The sequence below is a fragment of the Myxocyprinus asiaticus genome, chromosome 27, assembly GCF_019703515.2.
Source record: "Myxocyprinus asiaticus isolate MX2 ecotype Aquarium Trade chromosome 27, UBuf_Myxa_2, whole genome shotgun sequence".
In the NCBI taxonomy this organism is placed as follows: domain Eukaryota; kingdom Metazoa; phylum Chordata; class Actinopteri; order Cypriniformes; family Catostomidae; genus Myxocyprinus; species Myxocyprinus asiaticus.
The window spans coordinates 39,966,300-39,984,491 of NC_059370.1; the positions used below are offsets into that span (position 1 = coordinate 39,966,300).

General features: G+C 37.6%; 1 protein-coding gene across 3 annotated transcripts in view; it reads left to right on the forward strand.

Moving 5' to 3' along the window:
* Positions 1-18,192, forward strand: part of flt4 (fms related receptor tyrosine kinase 4) — a 76,954-nt gene that overhangs the window by 22,775 nt on the left and 35,987 nt on the right. For all 3 annotated transcript variants that reach the window (XM_051659034.1, XM_051659036.1, XM_051659035.1), the window contains exons 3-5: positions 871-1,145; positions 7,186-7,313; positions 8,816-8,990. In XM_051659034.1, the coding sequence (XP_051514994.1) occupies positions 871-1,145; positions 7,186-7,313; positions 8,816-8,990 (578 nt within the window). The remainder of the gene's footprint in view (positions 1-870; positions 1,146-7,185; positions 7,314-8,815; positions 8,991-18,192) is intronic.

The following is an 18,192-nucleotide window of genomic DNA, read 5'->3' on the forward strand; positions in this document are numbered from 1 at the left end:
ATTTCGGTAGATTAAATTTTACAGCAGTATAATGCGACAAATGTGTGTATTGTGAAATGAGTGAGTTTTTAAATCATTGATTTAACTGATTTGTTAAAAAGAGTCGTTCACATCTTAAACAATGGAAGTTGGAGAGAATGATTTGATTCGTTCACTTAACAGATTCATTAAAAAACATTGATTCGTTCACGAATGTAACACTAGTTTGGCATACTGAAGTGAAGTGAAAAAGGTTGAACAAAATCAGTAGTGTAGGCAGAACTTTTGGGTGGGCCAAGAAAAATTATTGATTGCATGAGATATGTAACATTTTTGTTTTTAGCTAATTGTTTTCAGGGGCATATTTAGGACCTTTAGCTACATAAGGTTGTCTGCTTTAAGAATATTAAAAGATCAGTCAACAATAGTTGAGAAATTATTCAGAGCTATCTATGCCTGGCTGTTTCCCTAAGACACATACATTTATAAGTCTGAATGGCCATCTGTGACTATGCTAGTGGACAAAACGATGGAAGTATGATGAACTGTACATAAAACACGGATTCACGTGCATCAAGCTAAATAAGGAAACATGTCCACAGTCGTTATATGTTCCGAGGGGCTAGCAAATGACAGTTTAAAAACGTTGAAACTAATAAGACACTTACAAACCAAACACCCGACTTTGATGCCCAAAGATAAGCCGATTGAGTCAGGACGGACAAATCAAAAGCCATTAATGTCCAGTCAAACCAGTGAGTATTTGTTTTCACTCAAGAGTTTACACTTTCACATTCTTAGACCAAAGTAGGCTACACCTGGTGTTATCTGTGCCATGGGGCAATGCTTTGGAAAAGCACTTTAAAATGATGTTCTGACCCACTCCACCAGAGGACAGCGGATTCTGGACTGGAGCTGGCCTGAAGAGTCTTTGAATAAAATTGAGTTGACCGATCGTCAGGATCAGCAGCTGCCTGTTGACAGCCCGGGCCACAGAGCAGTCATTGTGAGGGAGTGCCAAGGGGAGCCAGGGAGACCTTACTGCAAGACCTTAATACTGACCAACACCCAGGCCAATGACTCAGGGTTCTACCGCTGCTTCTACCAGGACATCAAAGCAATCATCGATGGAACCACGGCGGCCAGCATATACGTGTTTGTGCGAGGTGAGAACTGTAAAGTCAAACATCATTAATGAAATGTTTCTGTATGTTCAGTTTTTCTATGAGGCCATTATCCGTCCTTTAGTATTTGTTATCACAACTCGCATGGTGGCATGAGTGCAGAGTATTTGTATTATTATTATTATATCTTTAAAAAAAAAAAAGGAATGTTAAAAAAACTTTGAACTCTATAAATGAATGATTTACAGTAGTTGTGTACACTCTCATGTATTCAAGGCGCAATGAATGTATTTTAGTACCTTTTACTTGATGGTTACACCACATGACATTTTGAAGTAAATTCTATAAATGTTTTTCAAAAATGTATGAAACCAAACTGGACACAAATATTACATTACTACGAACTTGACGTGTTTAAAACTGGATTTTGAAAAGATTTCAAATTTTAATCACCTTGGAGAACCTTATTCTTCAATGACCCAAATATTATTGCACCCCAATACATTATTTACAGTTAATGTTCTTGTCCTTTGTGTTAAGGACAGTATTTTTTCTGTAAACGATGTATGTTTTTCCCCATAACAGAGTTTGAATACTGTTGTGATACATAAATTATGCACATAAAACTACAAAAATGTAGTTATAGTAAAGTGGATTTATGAGACCAGGTTGCTAATATAAGTGTAAACATATTTCAATGCTAATGAATATTGTAAAAACTATATGAACTGTATGTATGTATGTATGGATGGATAGAATGATAAACAGAACGACAGACAAATAGACAGACAGACAGACAGATAGATAGATTGACTGATTTATGTACTTTTTTGGAGAACTGAATACCGATGTTTTGTCCCTTTTTCAATTTGTGGTTTCTTCCTGAGGCAAACCGAATCACTAATCCCATTTTTATTTGACTTCCCTCAAAGAATGCTTGGCTTGGGGTATCTTTGTCTAAGGTTTCTCTTTTCTTTGGGGAGCAGACAAGGACTTCATAAACATTTCATTCAAAACATCACCCCTCTTCTGAAGATCAAAGAAGATTATAGCTACACGGACATGCTTGCAACATGTTTGGTTTGCCCCTGACACGGCCCGAGATTAGGAAAGAGCTTTTATAATGAATAAACTAAAGATAAGGAAGTAATAAAGAGACACAACATGCAGCCAGATGCTGAAATAACCATAACAGGGAAAGTGCCATTTGTTGCACCCCCTGCCAGCATTCTCATTTTCCTTTTCCCATCATATTTAAGGAATAATATTCATTTTATTTGGATGGTTTGAGCACATTATCACCCCACTAATGTGAGTGGGTGTTTAACTATAGTTTAATTTATTCCTCATTGACATTACATTTGGAAGTCAAGCCTGGATTCATATCACTTACTAAATGGGCCTTTTCATCCAATTCTTCAAATCACCACATTGAATCAAATCACTTTTACAGTTTTCTGGGAAAAGTCTTTTGAATCCAGGCCCACAATTCTAGTCCAGCTTTATGGAACTGCCCATGTTTTTCATCTCAATACTCCAGTAGGCAACACTCAAGCCTGAATTAAAGGAATAGTTAACTGAAAACCAAAGCTTCTATCATTATTTACGTTCTAAATACATATGCCATTATTTTTTTTACACAAAAGTAGAACTTTTTAAGTATCTTTACACAGCTCTTTCCCTACAACATCAGTTAATAGTGACAACATCTGTTAAAGGGATAGTTCACTCAAACATTTACTCACCCTTATGCCATCCCGGATGTGTGTGACTTTCTCTCTTGTGCAGAACACAAGTGAAGATTTTTAGAAGAATATTTCAGCTCTGTATACAAGACAAGTGAATGGGTGCCAAACTTTAGAAGCTCCAAAAATCACACAAGTCAGCATAAAAGTATCCATATGACTCCAGTGGTTAAATCCATATCTCCAGAAGCGATTTGATAGGTGTGGTTGAGAAACAGATATTTTATGTCCATTTTTACTATAAATTCTCCTCCCTGCTCAGCCAAGCTACACTTTTACTTTTACTTTTTCTTGTGTTTTTGGTGATTCACATTCTTCATACATACGCCCCCTACTGGGCAAGAAGAAGAATTTCAAGTAAAATTGACTTAAGCATTGATCTGTTTCTCACCCACATATGGATTACTTTTATGCTGCCTTTATGTGATTTTTGGAGTGTCAAAATTTTGCCACCCATTCACTTGCATTATATGTACCTACAGAGCTAAAATATTCTTCTAAAAATCTTAATTTGTGTTCTGCAGAAGAAAGAAAATCATACTCATCTGGGATAACATGGGGTGAGTAAATGATGAGTGAATTTTTATTTTTGGGTGAACTATTCCTTTAAGCTCAGAAAAGGACAAAAAAAAAAAAAAAAAAAAAAAAAAAAAACACCATAAATAGTCTATACGACTGAACACAGTTCATTTAGTGATTATAAATCTTCATATTTGCCATTGGCATTTGTATATGTTGTAAATAAAATTGTAAATATAAGATTCTGTATTTTGGGGTTTTATTTTTGTTCAGTAAGTTCACTAAATATTTGTGTGTGTATATATATATATATATATATATATATTTCTTTTTTTTTTTTTTTTTGTGAGTTGGCAACATAGCTGCTTTTGGGGGCAAAATAGCAGACTCTGCTAATGTTGTTGACTTAAATTTGGAGAAATCATTTGATACTCTGCTTTTAGGAGCAAAAAAATTAGAGAGCAGACTTCACATTTAAGTAGCTTAACTATACGCTATATTCCAAGTCTTCTGAGGCCGTATGATAGCTTTGTGTGAGGAACACACTGAAATTTAAGTAATTATTTACAGATAATCTTTCCCTCTGCCGAAGGTCAAATCCAGAAAAAAAAATGGCACGTCGACGTCACTGATGCCAAACGACATTGGTTTTCGTATGTGATAACTGAATGTGATGTGCCATTTTTGAATTTTGGATCCAAATGGCTTAAATTTGGAACATTTCACGACTTAAATTGTTTGTTAAACAAAACTACTGTGTGGGTTAAAAGTATAGCACACAAAACGCATGACTACTTTTATAGTGCTTTGTGATGTTTTTCATTTTGGAGCTTGCCAGATGTGGTCAGTATGAACTTTAGTTGCAAGGAAAGAGCTGAGTAAATCTTCTTCAAAAAAGCCATACTTATGTGTTTCACTAAAAAAATAAAAGCATACTGTTTTGGATCTACATGAGGGTGAATAAATAATGACATAATTTTCATGTTTGGGTAAACAATCGCTTTAAGAATTCAGATGTGGACTGTTTATCTTTGCAACACAATCCAGCTCTGTATTTGTAACCAATTGGTTTTCGACCAACTGATCAAAGAGTTGCTCACATCAGACAGCTTGCCTGGTGTTGCTCTCATTCCTTGACAGTGTTTTAAGAGCGTGGATGAAATAGGCCTGGGGAGAATCAGGTACAAACACCCGCTGACTTGCTCACTAGTGTGAAATGCCGGCTGATTCCTCCTGACACGATGCCGAAACAGTTTCCACAGATCTCACCAGGGGGCTGATCAAAACCAGCTGAAATCACAGCTATAAATTAGCAGGGAGCATAAAGCAAAATGACACCGGGCTGCATGTGGCTTCAGTTAACTGCTCGCAGGTCCCCATACCTCTAGAAGCTGTCAGCATTGAGCGCTCTGTTATGGCTACATGTCATGCCCCAAAGCGCCTCCCATATAGTGTTATTAAAACTAGAATGAAAACTAAATAAAAACATTTAGTTTTCTCTGGGAAGAACACCAGAGGTGTATAGTAACAAAGTACAAATGCTTTGTGTTTTACTCTACTAAATAGTTCTGATGACTTTCACTTTTACTTCAGAACAGTACAAAAGAATTAACAACTGTAAATGTAAACTGTATGCAGCTTGGTGAAAGTGATCTCAGATTCGCGAATGAATCGATTAAGTCGAATCTTTTGACCTGTAATGATTATCCTGAAGACCACCAGAGGTCACCACATTATTTATGTGCCCTTCAAATGGAGTCGAATATATCATAATTATGAGTTTCGAGCACATGAATGACCCTGCAAAGTCATATTAACGAGTGTGAACTTCAAAATTCTAGATGATACACGAGTTTCCGAGTTGGGACGTTGGAAGGGGCGTGTCAAAATAAAAGATGATAGGGCGTAAAGATTTTGCCAAATTATTTAAACTTCTGTAAATTATTTCAATAATATTAATTTGCTTTAGTTGACTTGACAGTCAACTAATGACTCACCCTTCGCAGTTTGTTTTAAGCAAATTAATTATAATATGTTAGATACCACGCATTAATAAATCATATACGTATGTCGTTTATAAGTGATGCAGGTTTATTCACCAATGTTTAATCACTGGTACAACAGAAAAAAATGGCTTTTGCCATCGTTCATTTCGTAATTGTTTAAGTTTGGCTTCTTCCGTATTTTGTTTCCCACTTGAATGTGTGACATGTCTTAGTAATGAATGCCCGACTCGGAGGTACAAGCTTCCCAGGTGCACTTGAAGGCAGCATTAGTCCCCATGTTCCCCAGTATTCATTGTCAGCTGTCGTCCTTTGTAGGCTGTAGTGTTTGTTTTCCAGTTTTTCAGTATTTGATTTCATTTGTGTTTTTGATTTGTGCTTCATTAAAATTACTGCATTTGGATCCTTTTCATCTTGCTTCTCAAACATTACATGAACAATTTAATTCATTTTGAACTGGTAAAATTGGTTCAAAAAAGCAAAGTCTGAATTAATTGAACATTAGATTGCAGAAGGAACTATTACGGCACCTTCATAAACCCTTGTAACACTGCAACAAATTGTTTGACATTAGTGGGAAGAATTGGATTTGCTAAACAATGGACGTGCAAAGAGGGCCCATTTTGACTGCTGGAAAAGGCATTAGAGATTAATTCGTGAAATAGGCATGTAACTAAAATGTACACTGATGATTTTCTACAGGGAGGATAAATCAGAATTTTTTGTAATATACTGTAGTTGATATATCATAAAATTGCAAAAGTGATTAAAATAAATATAAATTGAGACAAAATAACTAAGTGCACTAAATTTGGTAGCCCTACAATACTATATATATATATATATATATATATATATATATATATATATATATATACGTTTTTGCTTCTCATCCACACTAGAATGGCGCAGTCATCCTCCGAAAATGGAGCGTTTCGAAAATGCTCTCCATTACCACATACTTAACTACGACATGAAGAAACTAAAAACGGAGTTAGCCTGGATGTGGCCTAAAACTACAAAACATTGAAAGACTAAAATAAACCCAAATTAACAGCCATTGAGTGTAAAACTAATGAAAATGAAACAAAATTGTAAGGACAGGAAATTGAAAAAAATAAAAATAATAATAATAATATTTAACTATAATAACCCTGCTCCCATCCTCTTCGGAAAGCACCCTGAAGCAAGTAATTCACCCGCTGAAGATGATTTATTGTGAATAACCATAACTTTGAGGATTTGTATATTTTTTTCTATTATGTCTGTGTATGCAGACCACCGCAGGGCAGAAACATAAACCTCGGGATCTGGAACTTTTGTTTGAGCGCCGACAGCTTGGAATGATTGCTTTGAGCCATGTGAAGAAAAATCACACTTCTTAGAATCATGGCGGCTTTAGACAAACAGGTGATATTCAAATACAGGCTTAGAAGCAGTGCTGTGACCTCCCGTGGAAAGCGTAAGCTGCAGAGGTTTGCTTTAGCAGTCCCGCACACATGAATTCTGACCAAGACAAAAGCCCACTATTAAGTGGTTTTAGGAATGACAGAGACTGTTGATAGAGCTGTGTGGTAAAAGTTGCCCCTCTTAAATATTTCAGATGATCCACTAAATAAAAAAATAAACTGGAATGTTATGTTTTACAGTCTCATGATTTGAAAGGAAGATTCTGTATTAAATACCTCTGAGTTAATAACATAAGCTCTGTGGACATTAGACAGCATCTGTGGCATGCTGTCAGTTCCCAGAGAAACTTTTGATACACTTTTGATAAAATAAAACTCAACTTATGTCTCATTTATTTTTAAACAGACCCAAACCAGCCATTTATCAGGAGAAATAAGAACGACATAGAGACTATCTTCGTAACAGGCACTGAAACACACATCAAAGTGCCATGTCTGGTATCAGATCCTGACCTGAAAGTCACACTCTTCTCGGTAGGTCCAACAGCATCTCACATGATCCCTCTGTTTCTGCAGAATACATTATGGGAATAATTTGTTTTTGTATTATTCTAGGGATTTAACCACTATTATTGCAGTTATGCACAGTATAAGTGTAACGTTCAGCACTTTGCACTCATGTGACAAATAGCTTTCTAAGTCAAAGGAAATGAAATATTTCAGCAATGTGGTCATACCCCAGTTAGAATTCAATGGCCTCTGCGGACATTGTGCTTGGGGAGGGCGATAACGCTTATTTCCTTTATGATACAATAACAAGACTAATATTCCCAGTACTGATGTCAATACAGATACCTGTATTAAATGGAAAGTTTGTGTGATTTTTGAGGATAAAATAGGAAACTGTAGCCATTTAACATTAAAAAGCCACAGCCAAACTACATTAAATAAGTCTCCACTGCAAATGATCAGACTCCTTTTTGTTTACAATAACTCTCCAAACCCAGACAGATTGGAAGTTTGTGACTGTAGGTTAGGCAAATATAAAAATGTAACAAAGCCGACTATTTCGAGAAATATTACCCAAATAATAATAATAATAATAATAACAATAATAAAATGTTTAATTTATATAGCGCCTTTCCAGAGCTCAAGGACGCATAACAATAGTAACACAATAATACATAAACAATGAACAATCACAAATCACAGTTCAGAGAGTACAGTCATTGAGAGTGAATACATAACACATTAAGACAAATAACACTGAGAAAACAAAAAAGTTTTAAGTTGAGATTTAAACACAGATATAGAAGAGATAAGGCGAAGAGTCAGAGGGATGAATTCCATATATATTGTGCTACTACGCTGAATGACTTGCCACCCGTAGTAGAGAGGCGAGATCTAGAGACCTGAGCGCTTGGTATGTGTAAGAATTCTAGCAGCAGAATTATGAATATATTGCAACCTAGCAATAGAGTTAGCAGGTAAACCAATGAAGAGGGCATTGCAGTAGTCAAGACATGAGGATATAAATGCATGAACCAGTGTTTAGGCATCTTTGAGACTGATAAAGGGACGAAGGCAAGCAATGTGGCGAAGGTGAAAGAAGGCAATTTTAGAGAGTTAATATGACTTAATACACCAAAGGCAAGGACTGTTTGGTGTCATACCACAATTATTTTAATTCTGAATTTCACTGCAAAACTTATTTTCTGGACCAATTATTTTGTCTTGTTTTCCAGTAAAAAAAAAAATTCAACATGTTTAAAACAATATAAATTTACTTGAGAAGTCTTATTCTTAAAACAATTCTTATACTCTGAAAACAAGTATTATTGTTACACAATTTTGATTCAAAATAAAGTTTTTTTTAATCATGTCTAGATATTTTTACTGGCAAAGGTGATCTGAAAAATACTGAAAATGAGTTTTTGCAGTATTACGGCTGGCTTTTTTTTCTTCAACATTTAGATTAGTACATTGATATTCATTTTTCCCCCTCATATGTTCATTGTCTGCCCTTGTTCATACAGTTAGAGCAAACTCCTACGCTTCTGGAAGGCGATGAGATCACCTGGAATAATAAAAGAGGCTTTTCCGTTCCCAGACTCATCTTTGAAAACAGTTCCATATTCTTCGGTTTCTTCTGCTCCACAGCTGCCCAAAACAGCGAGTCCAGCTCACCTGTGTATTTTGTGCAGGCCACAGGTAAGTTCTTCTTCAGTTTTCATTTGAATCAGACTCTAACACTTTCTGAATTTTTTTATACACTTTCAGAAACTCTATTAGATTTGGTCCAGGTAATTGAATAAAAGTCCTTCCTGTGGGCTGGCTCTGGAATTGGCCAAAACGTTTTTTTCGACTCTATTCAGGGACATCTCCTAAATGTTTCATCATTACACTGCTTAAAAAATTCATGCCTCATTATTTTTTAATCTAAAGTGTGGTACATACAAAACATTTGCCAATGTCAATAGCCTTTCTTCTCTGAGGGAAAATTGAAAACTTTGCTTCACTGAGATGATACTTTAGAGCGTCAATAGAGCATGACCGTCAATGCCAGCAGGCCTCTCGAACTATTATTGCATTAGCATATATTAGACAATTCACTTAATGGCATTGTTTGGCTCAGTTACTCTGTTTGGGCTTGGATTCAAACTAACAAATTACCAACAACTGAAATAGTCTCAGTTGGGTTTATTTAGATTCATGAGGTTACTAGGGATTCATCTGAACACACAGAAAAGACCACAGTGAAAACCATGTATTTAAAAGGCATCAATCAATGCCAGCTCTTCTATTTTCGCAACATTTAAAATTTACAGACAACTGTGGTTATAAGTGGTGTTTGCTAAGGCATGTATCACTATTGCTTTTGTTCATACTTAGGGTTAGGATAAATGCTAAAATTCTGCACATAACTCGTCCCACACTGTTTACACTACAGACGTGAGTGACACCTCAAATTGTGTGACTTGTTGAGGAAAGTTGTACTATTACTTTGCTTAGCAATTGGACTAAGCCAGGGGTATTCAATTAAAGTTTTAAGACGTCCGGTCTCTACATTTCCTTCCCAGCAAAGGTCCGGAAAATAATAACTTGCACGGTGTCAGTAGTTAGTATGGCTTTGAAATTGGTTTTTTAAATTATTTTTTTTATTGTTATTATAACTTTACACGTTGGCAGCAATTTTGTAACTTTGCAAAAGGAAAAAACTAAAATAAATAAAGAGTCAAAATAGTCTCTTCAAAGCAGAGATGAGGGCACTGGCCCAGAGACAAAGTGGGGTGTGAGGGATCTTTTCTACCAGAAGATTAAGGTAATATATTTCATAGAGTTCATTAGTCGAGGGCACTTGGATATTAATATTACAAGATAAGATCAACATTTGTTTTCAGGCTGGGTGAAAGCAGTCCAGTTTTTGTGTTCAAATATTTTTACTTTCTGACTATTTATTTTTAATTATTTTTACATTCAGATACCTATGTATGGGACATAGGAGTACTTTTGACTTAGAAAATATAGGTTACTGTATGGGGGTTCAGGGGTAACCTCTGAGAGAAAATTTAGAAAATGTAAAAGTCTGCCGAGTCATGTGGCGCCATGCTGGGGTCGGACGTGTAAACGGCAAGCTCTGCGCACTTTGCTAGTTTTTAATTATTTTTATGTCATAAACCGGTGAGATTCGAAACACCCTGCTACATAGACTGTTCTATGAAGTCAACAAGCAAAGAATTCAAAATCCTCGGGCTCTGGAGATATTAAAAGACACTTATGTGCTCAAGCTGATACCTCTGACAGGCCCGCAGACCAGAGACACGGTGCAGCGGGAGATTTTTTTCAAATTGAGAATGGATACTAAGGATGGCCGCAGGATATTTGCATGCCCACAGCAAGCGAATTCTTTCATAAAATCGATGGATTGAGGAAATCATGGTGTGTTTCTTACGTTGCCTCCAGGTGAGCTTGTCTCACTGAACATACACTTGATCGTCCAAGGAAGCTGGGCGCCTGTTTTGTTTCTTTTTGTGCTGGTTCCGCCTAGCGGCTGGAGTTTGTTTTGTGGAGGAACACACCTTCGAGACAGTTCTGTGAATGAATCTACATGTTCTTTGTGTTTATTCTGCTTATTGGCTGAAGTTTGTTTTACAGAGTATTTTCTGTTATGTAATTATGCCTCACAAAATTTTTATAGAAACACCGGACTTGAGCAATCCAACGGCAAAGTTGTCGTGGGGGCTCTCATAGGCGTACATGAACTGTGTACTCATAGAGGAATGGACGCCGGTTGGCGCTGTCGTATGCGGGGTTAATGCGCACATTTTTGTTTGTTTGGTTCGGGGGGAAGTTTGGGGTTTGATTGTTGCACTAATTAGTTTAGTTCTTTTCTTAAGCGTAAGAAATATGATATAGTGTTTCTTCAAGAAACGCATCTTTCCCAGCAGGAAGCTGAAAAATTTGGGAAGATATGGGGTGGGCATGTTTTCATGCTGGCTCAAGTAATAGCAGGGGAATCATTACATTGATAAGTAAACATCTACAATTCAAATGTCTCAAACAGATTAAAGATAAATTAGGAAGAGTTATTATTGTTTTAGCAGAAATTCAGGGGCTAAGGTTAATTTTGGCTAATATTTATGCACCTAACGCTGATGATCAGGGCTTTTTTATAGATCTTGATGGGATGTTGCAAGCCGCTGGCACCCCTCATGATATAATATTGGGAGGAGACTTTAATCTTTTTATGGACTCAGTCCTTGATCATTGTGAAGCAAAAGTGTGTAAGCCCCCTAGAGCAACATTGATGCTTCACAGGATGTGTAAAACTCTTGGCCTTACAGATATTTGAAGACTTTTAAACCCATTTGGGAGGGACTATACATTTTATTCATCAGTCCATAAGATTTATTCTAGAATAGATTTTTTCTTGATATCTAAGTCCCTCATTTAATCTGTTGTTTATTGCTCAATTGGAAACATCTTAGTCTCAGATCACGCCCTGGTGAGTTTAGAGGTGTTGCCACATATGGAGAAAAAGAAATCATATAGTTGGTGCTTTAATGTATCCCTTTTGCAAAATCCTAATTTCCAACAAATGTTAAAGGCTGAAATCAATGTTTATATGGAGACCAACTGGTCCTCAGTATCCTGTGTGGGTGTAGCTTGGGAAGCACTTAAGGTGGTTCTTAGGGGTCATATCATACAGTATGCCCCAAAAAATCCAAAGCACAAGAATTCGTGGAGTTGTAAGGGAATATTAAAAATGCAGAGGCAGAGCTGAAGCGCCGAATGTCGTCTGATGGCCTCAGAGAATTGACCCGATTGAAATACAGATTTAAGGTGGAGTTTTGGCTATTCATGGCAAGACAGTCATACTTTGAGTTGGGGGACAAAGCAGGGAAACTTTTGGCTAGATATATAAAGCAGAGAGAATCTTTTTTTACCATTCCCTCAGTGAAATCCGCTGGTGGTGAAATATTTACCTCAGCCACTGATATTAATAATGTTTTAAAGAATTTTATAGTTCAACATATTCGTTCACCAATGAAGATATTAGAAACTTTGTGGAACCATTAGAACTCCCTAAACTGACGATTGAGCAAAAGTTTTTTAGATATTATGCTACAGAACTGGCGCCACTTTTGTTAGATGTTTATACGGAATCATTAAAGAATGGAAAGCTTCCGCCAACCATGACACAAGCCCAGATCAGTCTGATTCTTAAAAAGAATAAAAGAGTTAACGTCCAATTTCCCTGATCCAGCAAGACGTTAAAATTATGACAAAAATTTTGGCTAATCAATTAAGTAAAGTTATGACATCTCTTATACATACAGATCAGGTGGGGTTCACTCGGGGCCGCAGCTCTTCTGATAATATCAGGCGTCTAATCAATATCATGTGGTCAGTGGTGAATGATCAGACTCCGGTCGCTGCCATCTCACTTGACGCCGAGAAGGCATTTGATATGGTAGAATGGGATTATCTTTTTAAGATTTTGGAAATATATGGGTTCGGAAAGACTTTTATTGGATGGATTAAGTTACTTTATAGACACCTGGTAGCGGCAGTACAAACAAATGGATTAATTTCAGATTATTTTACTCTGGACAGGGGCACCCGACAGGGTTGCCCTCTTTCCCCATTATTGTTCTCTCTTGCCCTGGAACCATTAGCAGCCGCAATAAGAAAGGAAGATGATTTTCCAGGGGTGATGGCGGGAGGTATGGCGCACAAGCTTTTGCTTTACGCAAATCATATTTTTTTATTCGTCTCCGACCCCACTAGATCTATGCTTTGCCTCCACAGAATTATATAATTCCTTTTCTCAGGATAGGAAGTTCTCAGGATACAGAGTCAATTGGTCTAAATCCAAAGCTTTGGCTCTGACAGCGTACTGCCCAGTAACGGCTTTTCAGCCAGCACTTTCCAGTGGCCCAAACAGGGCATTAAATATTTGGGTATTTTATTCCCAGCAAATTTGTGTGATTTAGTTAGTTAATTTTGACCCCTTAATAAAAAGGTTTTCAAGCGATGTGGGCAGGTGGGCTTCATTACATTTATCTATGATTAGGAAGGTTAATGTTATTAAAATGTATTGTATTCCAAAATTCAACTACCTGTTACAAATTCTCCCTGTAGATGTCCCCCTCTCTTATTTCAAGTAATTTGATAGCATAGCGAAGTCCTTCATTTGGAATGGTATGTATCCCAGATTACATTTCAATAAGTTACATAGGCCGGTTGGCAAAGGTGGGCTAGGCCTACCCAAGATTTTGTTTTATTATTATGCATTCGGTCTCAGACATTTGGCTCATTGGTCGCTTCCACCTGAGAAAGCCCATCCCTGGTTTGGTATTGAACAGGAAGTTCTTGCCCCTATTTTGCCATTGCAAAGCCTTTCTATTAAACTAACTAGAGAAGTTAAGTCACACCCCGGTATCTAGAAAGGAAGATGATTTTCCAGGGGTGATGGCGGGAGGTATGGCGCACAAGCTTTTGCTTTACGCAAATCATATTTTTTTATTCGTCTCCGACCCCACTAGATCTATGCTTTGCCTCCACAGAATTATTAATTCCTTTTCTCAGGATAGGAAGTTCTCAGGATACAGAGTCAATTGGTCTAAATCCAAAGCTTTGGCTCTGACAGCGTACTGCCCAGTAACGGCTTTTCAGCCAGCACTTTCCAGTGGCCCAAACAGGGCATTAAATATTTGGGTATTTTATTCCCAGCAAATTTGTGTGATTTAGTTAGTTAATTTTGACCCCTTAATAAAAAGGTTTTCAAGCGATGTGGGCAGGTGGGCTTCATTACATTTATCTATGATTAGGAAGGTTAATGTTATTAAAATGTATTGTATTCCAAAATTCAACTACCTGTTACAAATTCTCCCTGTAGATGTCCCCCTCTCTTATTTCAAGTAATTTGATAGCATAGCGAAGTCCTTCATTTGGAATGGTATGTATCCCAGATTACATTTCAATAAGTTACATAGGCCGGTTGGCAAAGGTGGGCTAGGCCTACCCAAGATTTTGTTTTATTATTATGCATTCGGTCTCAGACATTTGGCTCATTGGTCGCTTCCACCTGAGAAAGCCCATCCCTGGTTTGGTATTGAACAGGAAGTTCTTGCCCCTATTTTGCCATTGCAAAGCCTTTCTATTAAACTAACTAGAGAAGTTAAGTCACACCCCGGTATCTTGCATTTGCACGCGGTATGGACAAAAGTGTCCAGAGTGTTTAATTCAGACATTTATTTAAATTTTGCCTCGAGCATATGGCTAAACCCAAAATTACGTTTTAATAAGTCCCCTTTCTGCTGGTCAGAGTGGATTGTGAGGGAGGTTATTACACTCATGACCTATATGAGAGTGGAGTGTTGAGATCATTTGAAAATATGGTACAACATTTCAGGATTCCAAGATCTCAGTTCTTTAGGTATTTAGAGCTGCGCCACCTGCTCTGTACTATTTTGGGGAGCAGCATACACCCCCCTAAAGGGGCAGATACTCTAGAAGTGGTGATTACTGCTTTTGGAAAAGGTCATGAGGCATCAGTGTATTACACCCTGTTAATTCAGAGACTGGGGGATGGAGCTTCAACTTCTCTCAAGAGATTATGGGAGAGAGATTTAAACTTGGTATTGGAGGAGGGAGTGTGGGCTAGGATTCTAAAAATTGTCAAGTCTACATCTAGAGATTCAAGGGTGCGTCTGATGCAATCTAAGATTTTGCATCGATTATACTGGACACCCTCTAGATTGTGTAGACTTGGTCTTAAAGACACCTACTGGCGATGCAATTCAGAAGACAGGGACACAACCCATGTTTTTTGTTCGGGGGGAGGGGTTTAATTTATATAACTGATTCCATATTTTATGTTGTGTTTATCTGTCTTGTGGATGGAATCAATAAAAAAAATTAATTACAAAAGAAAATATAAAAGTCTGAATGGGCCATTTTTATATTTTCCTAAAGTGAGAATCTAATAACATTAAACTAACAATTTACATTTTAAAAATACTGTTTGCTTACGTATAAATTGGCTGACTATGAAATAATGGAAACCTTCTCATCAGAAGCAGAGAACTCTACTAGCCAGGCTAACTAATAATTTCTATAATTTATAACAATTTATGATGACATCTCTGATTAATTTTAAAAAAAATAACTGATTGTCATGAAAGGCACGTAACATGCTGATTCATAAAGCTAAATTTAGACGGAAAAAGACATTAGTCTAAAAAGGTGACATGTGAACTTGTCCTGTCACAAATCTGCTTTAGCTGAACCGTCCAAGTCATTTATCAGACAGATGAAGATAGTTTCACTTTGCTTTATTCTCATTTTCTGCAGTGTGTTTTAGTGAAAGATGCCAGCCTCCATCTACATTGCTGCTCACCGTGTCTCCGCTGCTGTTGTTAAAATAACCGAATAACTCTATATAGCCTAATCAGGCTTTATGCTACGCCTCTTACATATCGTGAGGGAGAGAGACAACATGCATGGAGCAGGAAATGAAGCGTGTTTGGCACTTGAGAAAAAAGTGATATAGCGCTGATCGCCCCTGAGTGCTTGTTGGGTGTATAGCTCCGTTGTTTTGATGCACTGCTCATTAAAACTGTAGAAACATTTAGATAGGACAACTGCTTTCATTATCTCGTGGTCTGGATGGAACCAAGCTGGGGTCCAGAATCGGACATGCATTGCCCTAGCGACTGCACAACAGCTTCCTAAAAAATACTCAACACACCTTAGCAACCACATAGCAATATCCTTGCAACCCCCCTTAACACCCCAAAAACCGCAGATCAACCTATTAGGAACCACTTAGTAACTAAATAGCAACAATGTAGCAACCACTCAGAACACCCAAGCAACTGCATAGCAACTTCCTAAAAACCTCTCAGAATACCTTAGCAACCGCATAGCAACCTAATACAAAACACTCAGAATACCTTAGTAACTGTTTAGCAGCAACCTAGAAACCACCCACAACACCCTAGCAACCAAATAGCAACTTGGTAGAATACACTCAGAATACCTTAGCAACTGTATATCAACAATCTAGTAACCACCAGAACACCCTAGCAACTGCATAGCAACTTGATATAAAACACTCAGAACACCTTGACAACTGAGCACATTTTAGACACCACATAGCAACATCCTTCTAATCACCCTGAACACCCTAGCAACCATGTAGCATCTTGCTCGAAACAACTCAGAATACCTTAGCAACTGTATAGCAACAACTTAACAACCACCAGAAAATCCAATCAACTCCACAGCAACTTGAAAAAACCCCCACTCAGAATAGCTTAGCAACTGTATAGCAACAATCTAGCAACCACCAGAACACCCTAGCAACTGTATAGCAACAACCCAGCAACCACCAGAACACCCTAGCAACTGCATAGCAACTTGCTAAAAACTACTCAGTACACCTTAGCAACTGTATACTGCAGCAACAACCTAACAATCAGAACACCATATTAACTGCTGAGCACATTGCTAAAAACCACTCAGAATACATTGGCAACTGTATAGCAACAACCTAGCAACCACACAGAACACCCTAGCAACTGCAGAACAACTTGCTAAAAGCCACTGAGCACATTTTATCCACCACATAGCAACATCCTTGTTATCACCCTGAACACCATAGCAACTGGCTAGAAACCACTCAGAATATCTTAGCAACTTTATAGCAACAACTTAGCAACCACCAGAGAACCCAAGCAACTCCATAGCAATTTGATAAAAAACACTCAGAATAGCTTAGCAACTTTATAGCAACAACTTAGCAACCACCAGAGAACCCAAGCAACTCCATAGCAATTAGATAAAAAAACACTCAGAATAGCTTAGCAACTGTATGCTGAAGCAACAACCAAAGAACCAGAACACCATATTAACTGCTTAGGAACTTTCTTAAAAAAAAACACTCAGAATACATTAGAAACTGTATAACAACAACCCAGCAACCATCCAGAACACCCTAGCAACCGCATAGCAACTTGCTAAAAACCACTGAGCACATTTTAGACACCACATAGCAACATCCTTCTAATCACCCTGAACACCCTAGCAACCATGTAGCATCTTGCTAGAAACCACTCAGAATACCTTAGCAACTGTATAGCAACAACTTAACAACCACCAGAAAATCCAATCAACTCCACAGCAACTTGAAAAAAAACCCCACTCAGAATAGCTTAGCAACTGTATAGCAACAATCTAGCAACCACCAGAACACCCTAGCAACTGCACAGCAACTTGCTAAAAACTACTCAGTACACCTTAGCAACTGTATACTGTAGCAACAACCTAACAATCAGAACAACATATTAACTACTTAGTACTACTGTATAGCAACAATCTAGCAACCACCAGAACACCCTAGCAACTGCACAGCAACTTGATAAAACCACTCAGAATACCTTAGCAACTGTATAGCAACGTGAGAAAAAACACTCAGAGTACCTTAACAACTGTATAGCAACAACCCAGCAACAACCAGAACACCCTAGCAACTGCATAGCAACTTGCTAAAACTACTCAGAACACCTTAGCAACTGTATACTGTAGCAACAACCTAACAAGCAGAACAACATATTAACTACTTAGTACTACTGTATAGCAACAATCTAGCAACCACCAGAACACCCTAGCAACTGCATAGCAACTTGAGAAAAAACACTCAGAGTACCTTAACAACTGTATAGCAACAACCCAGCAACCACCTAGAACACCCTAGCAACCGCATAGCAACTTGCTAAAAACCACTGAGCACATTTTAGACACCACATAGCAACATCCTTCTAATCACCCAGAACACCCTAGCAACCGCATAGCAACTTGCTAAAAACCACTGAGCACATTTTAGACACCACATAGCAACATCCTT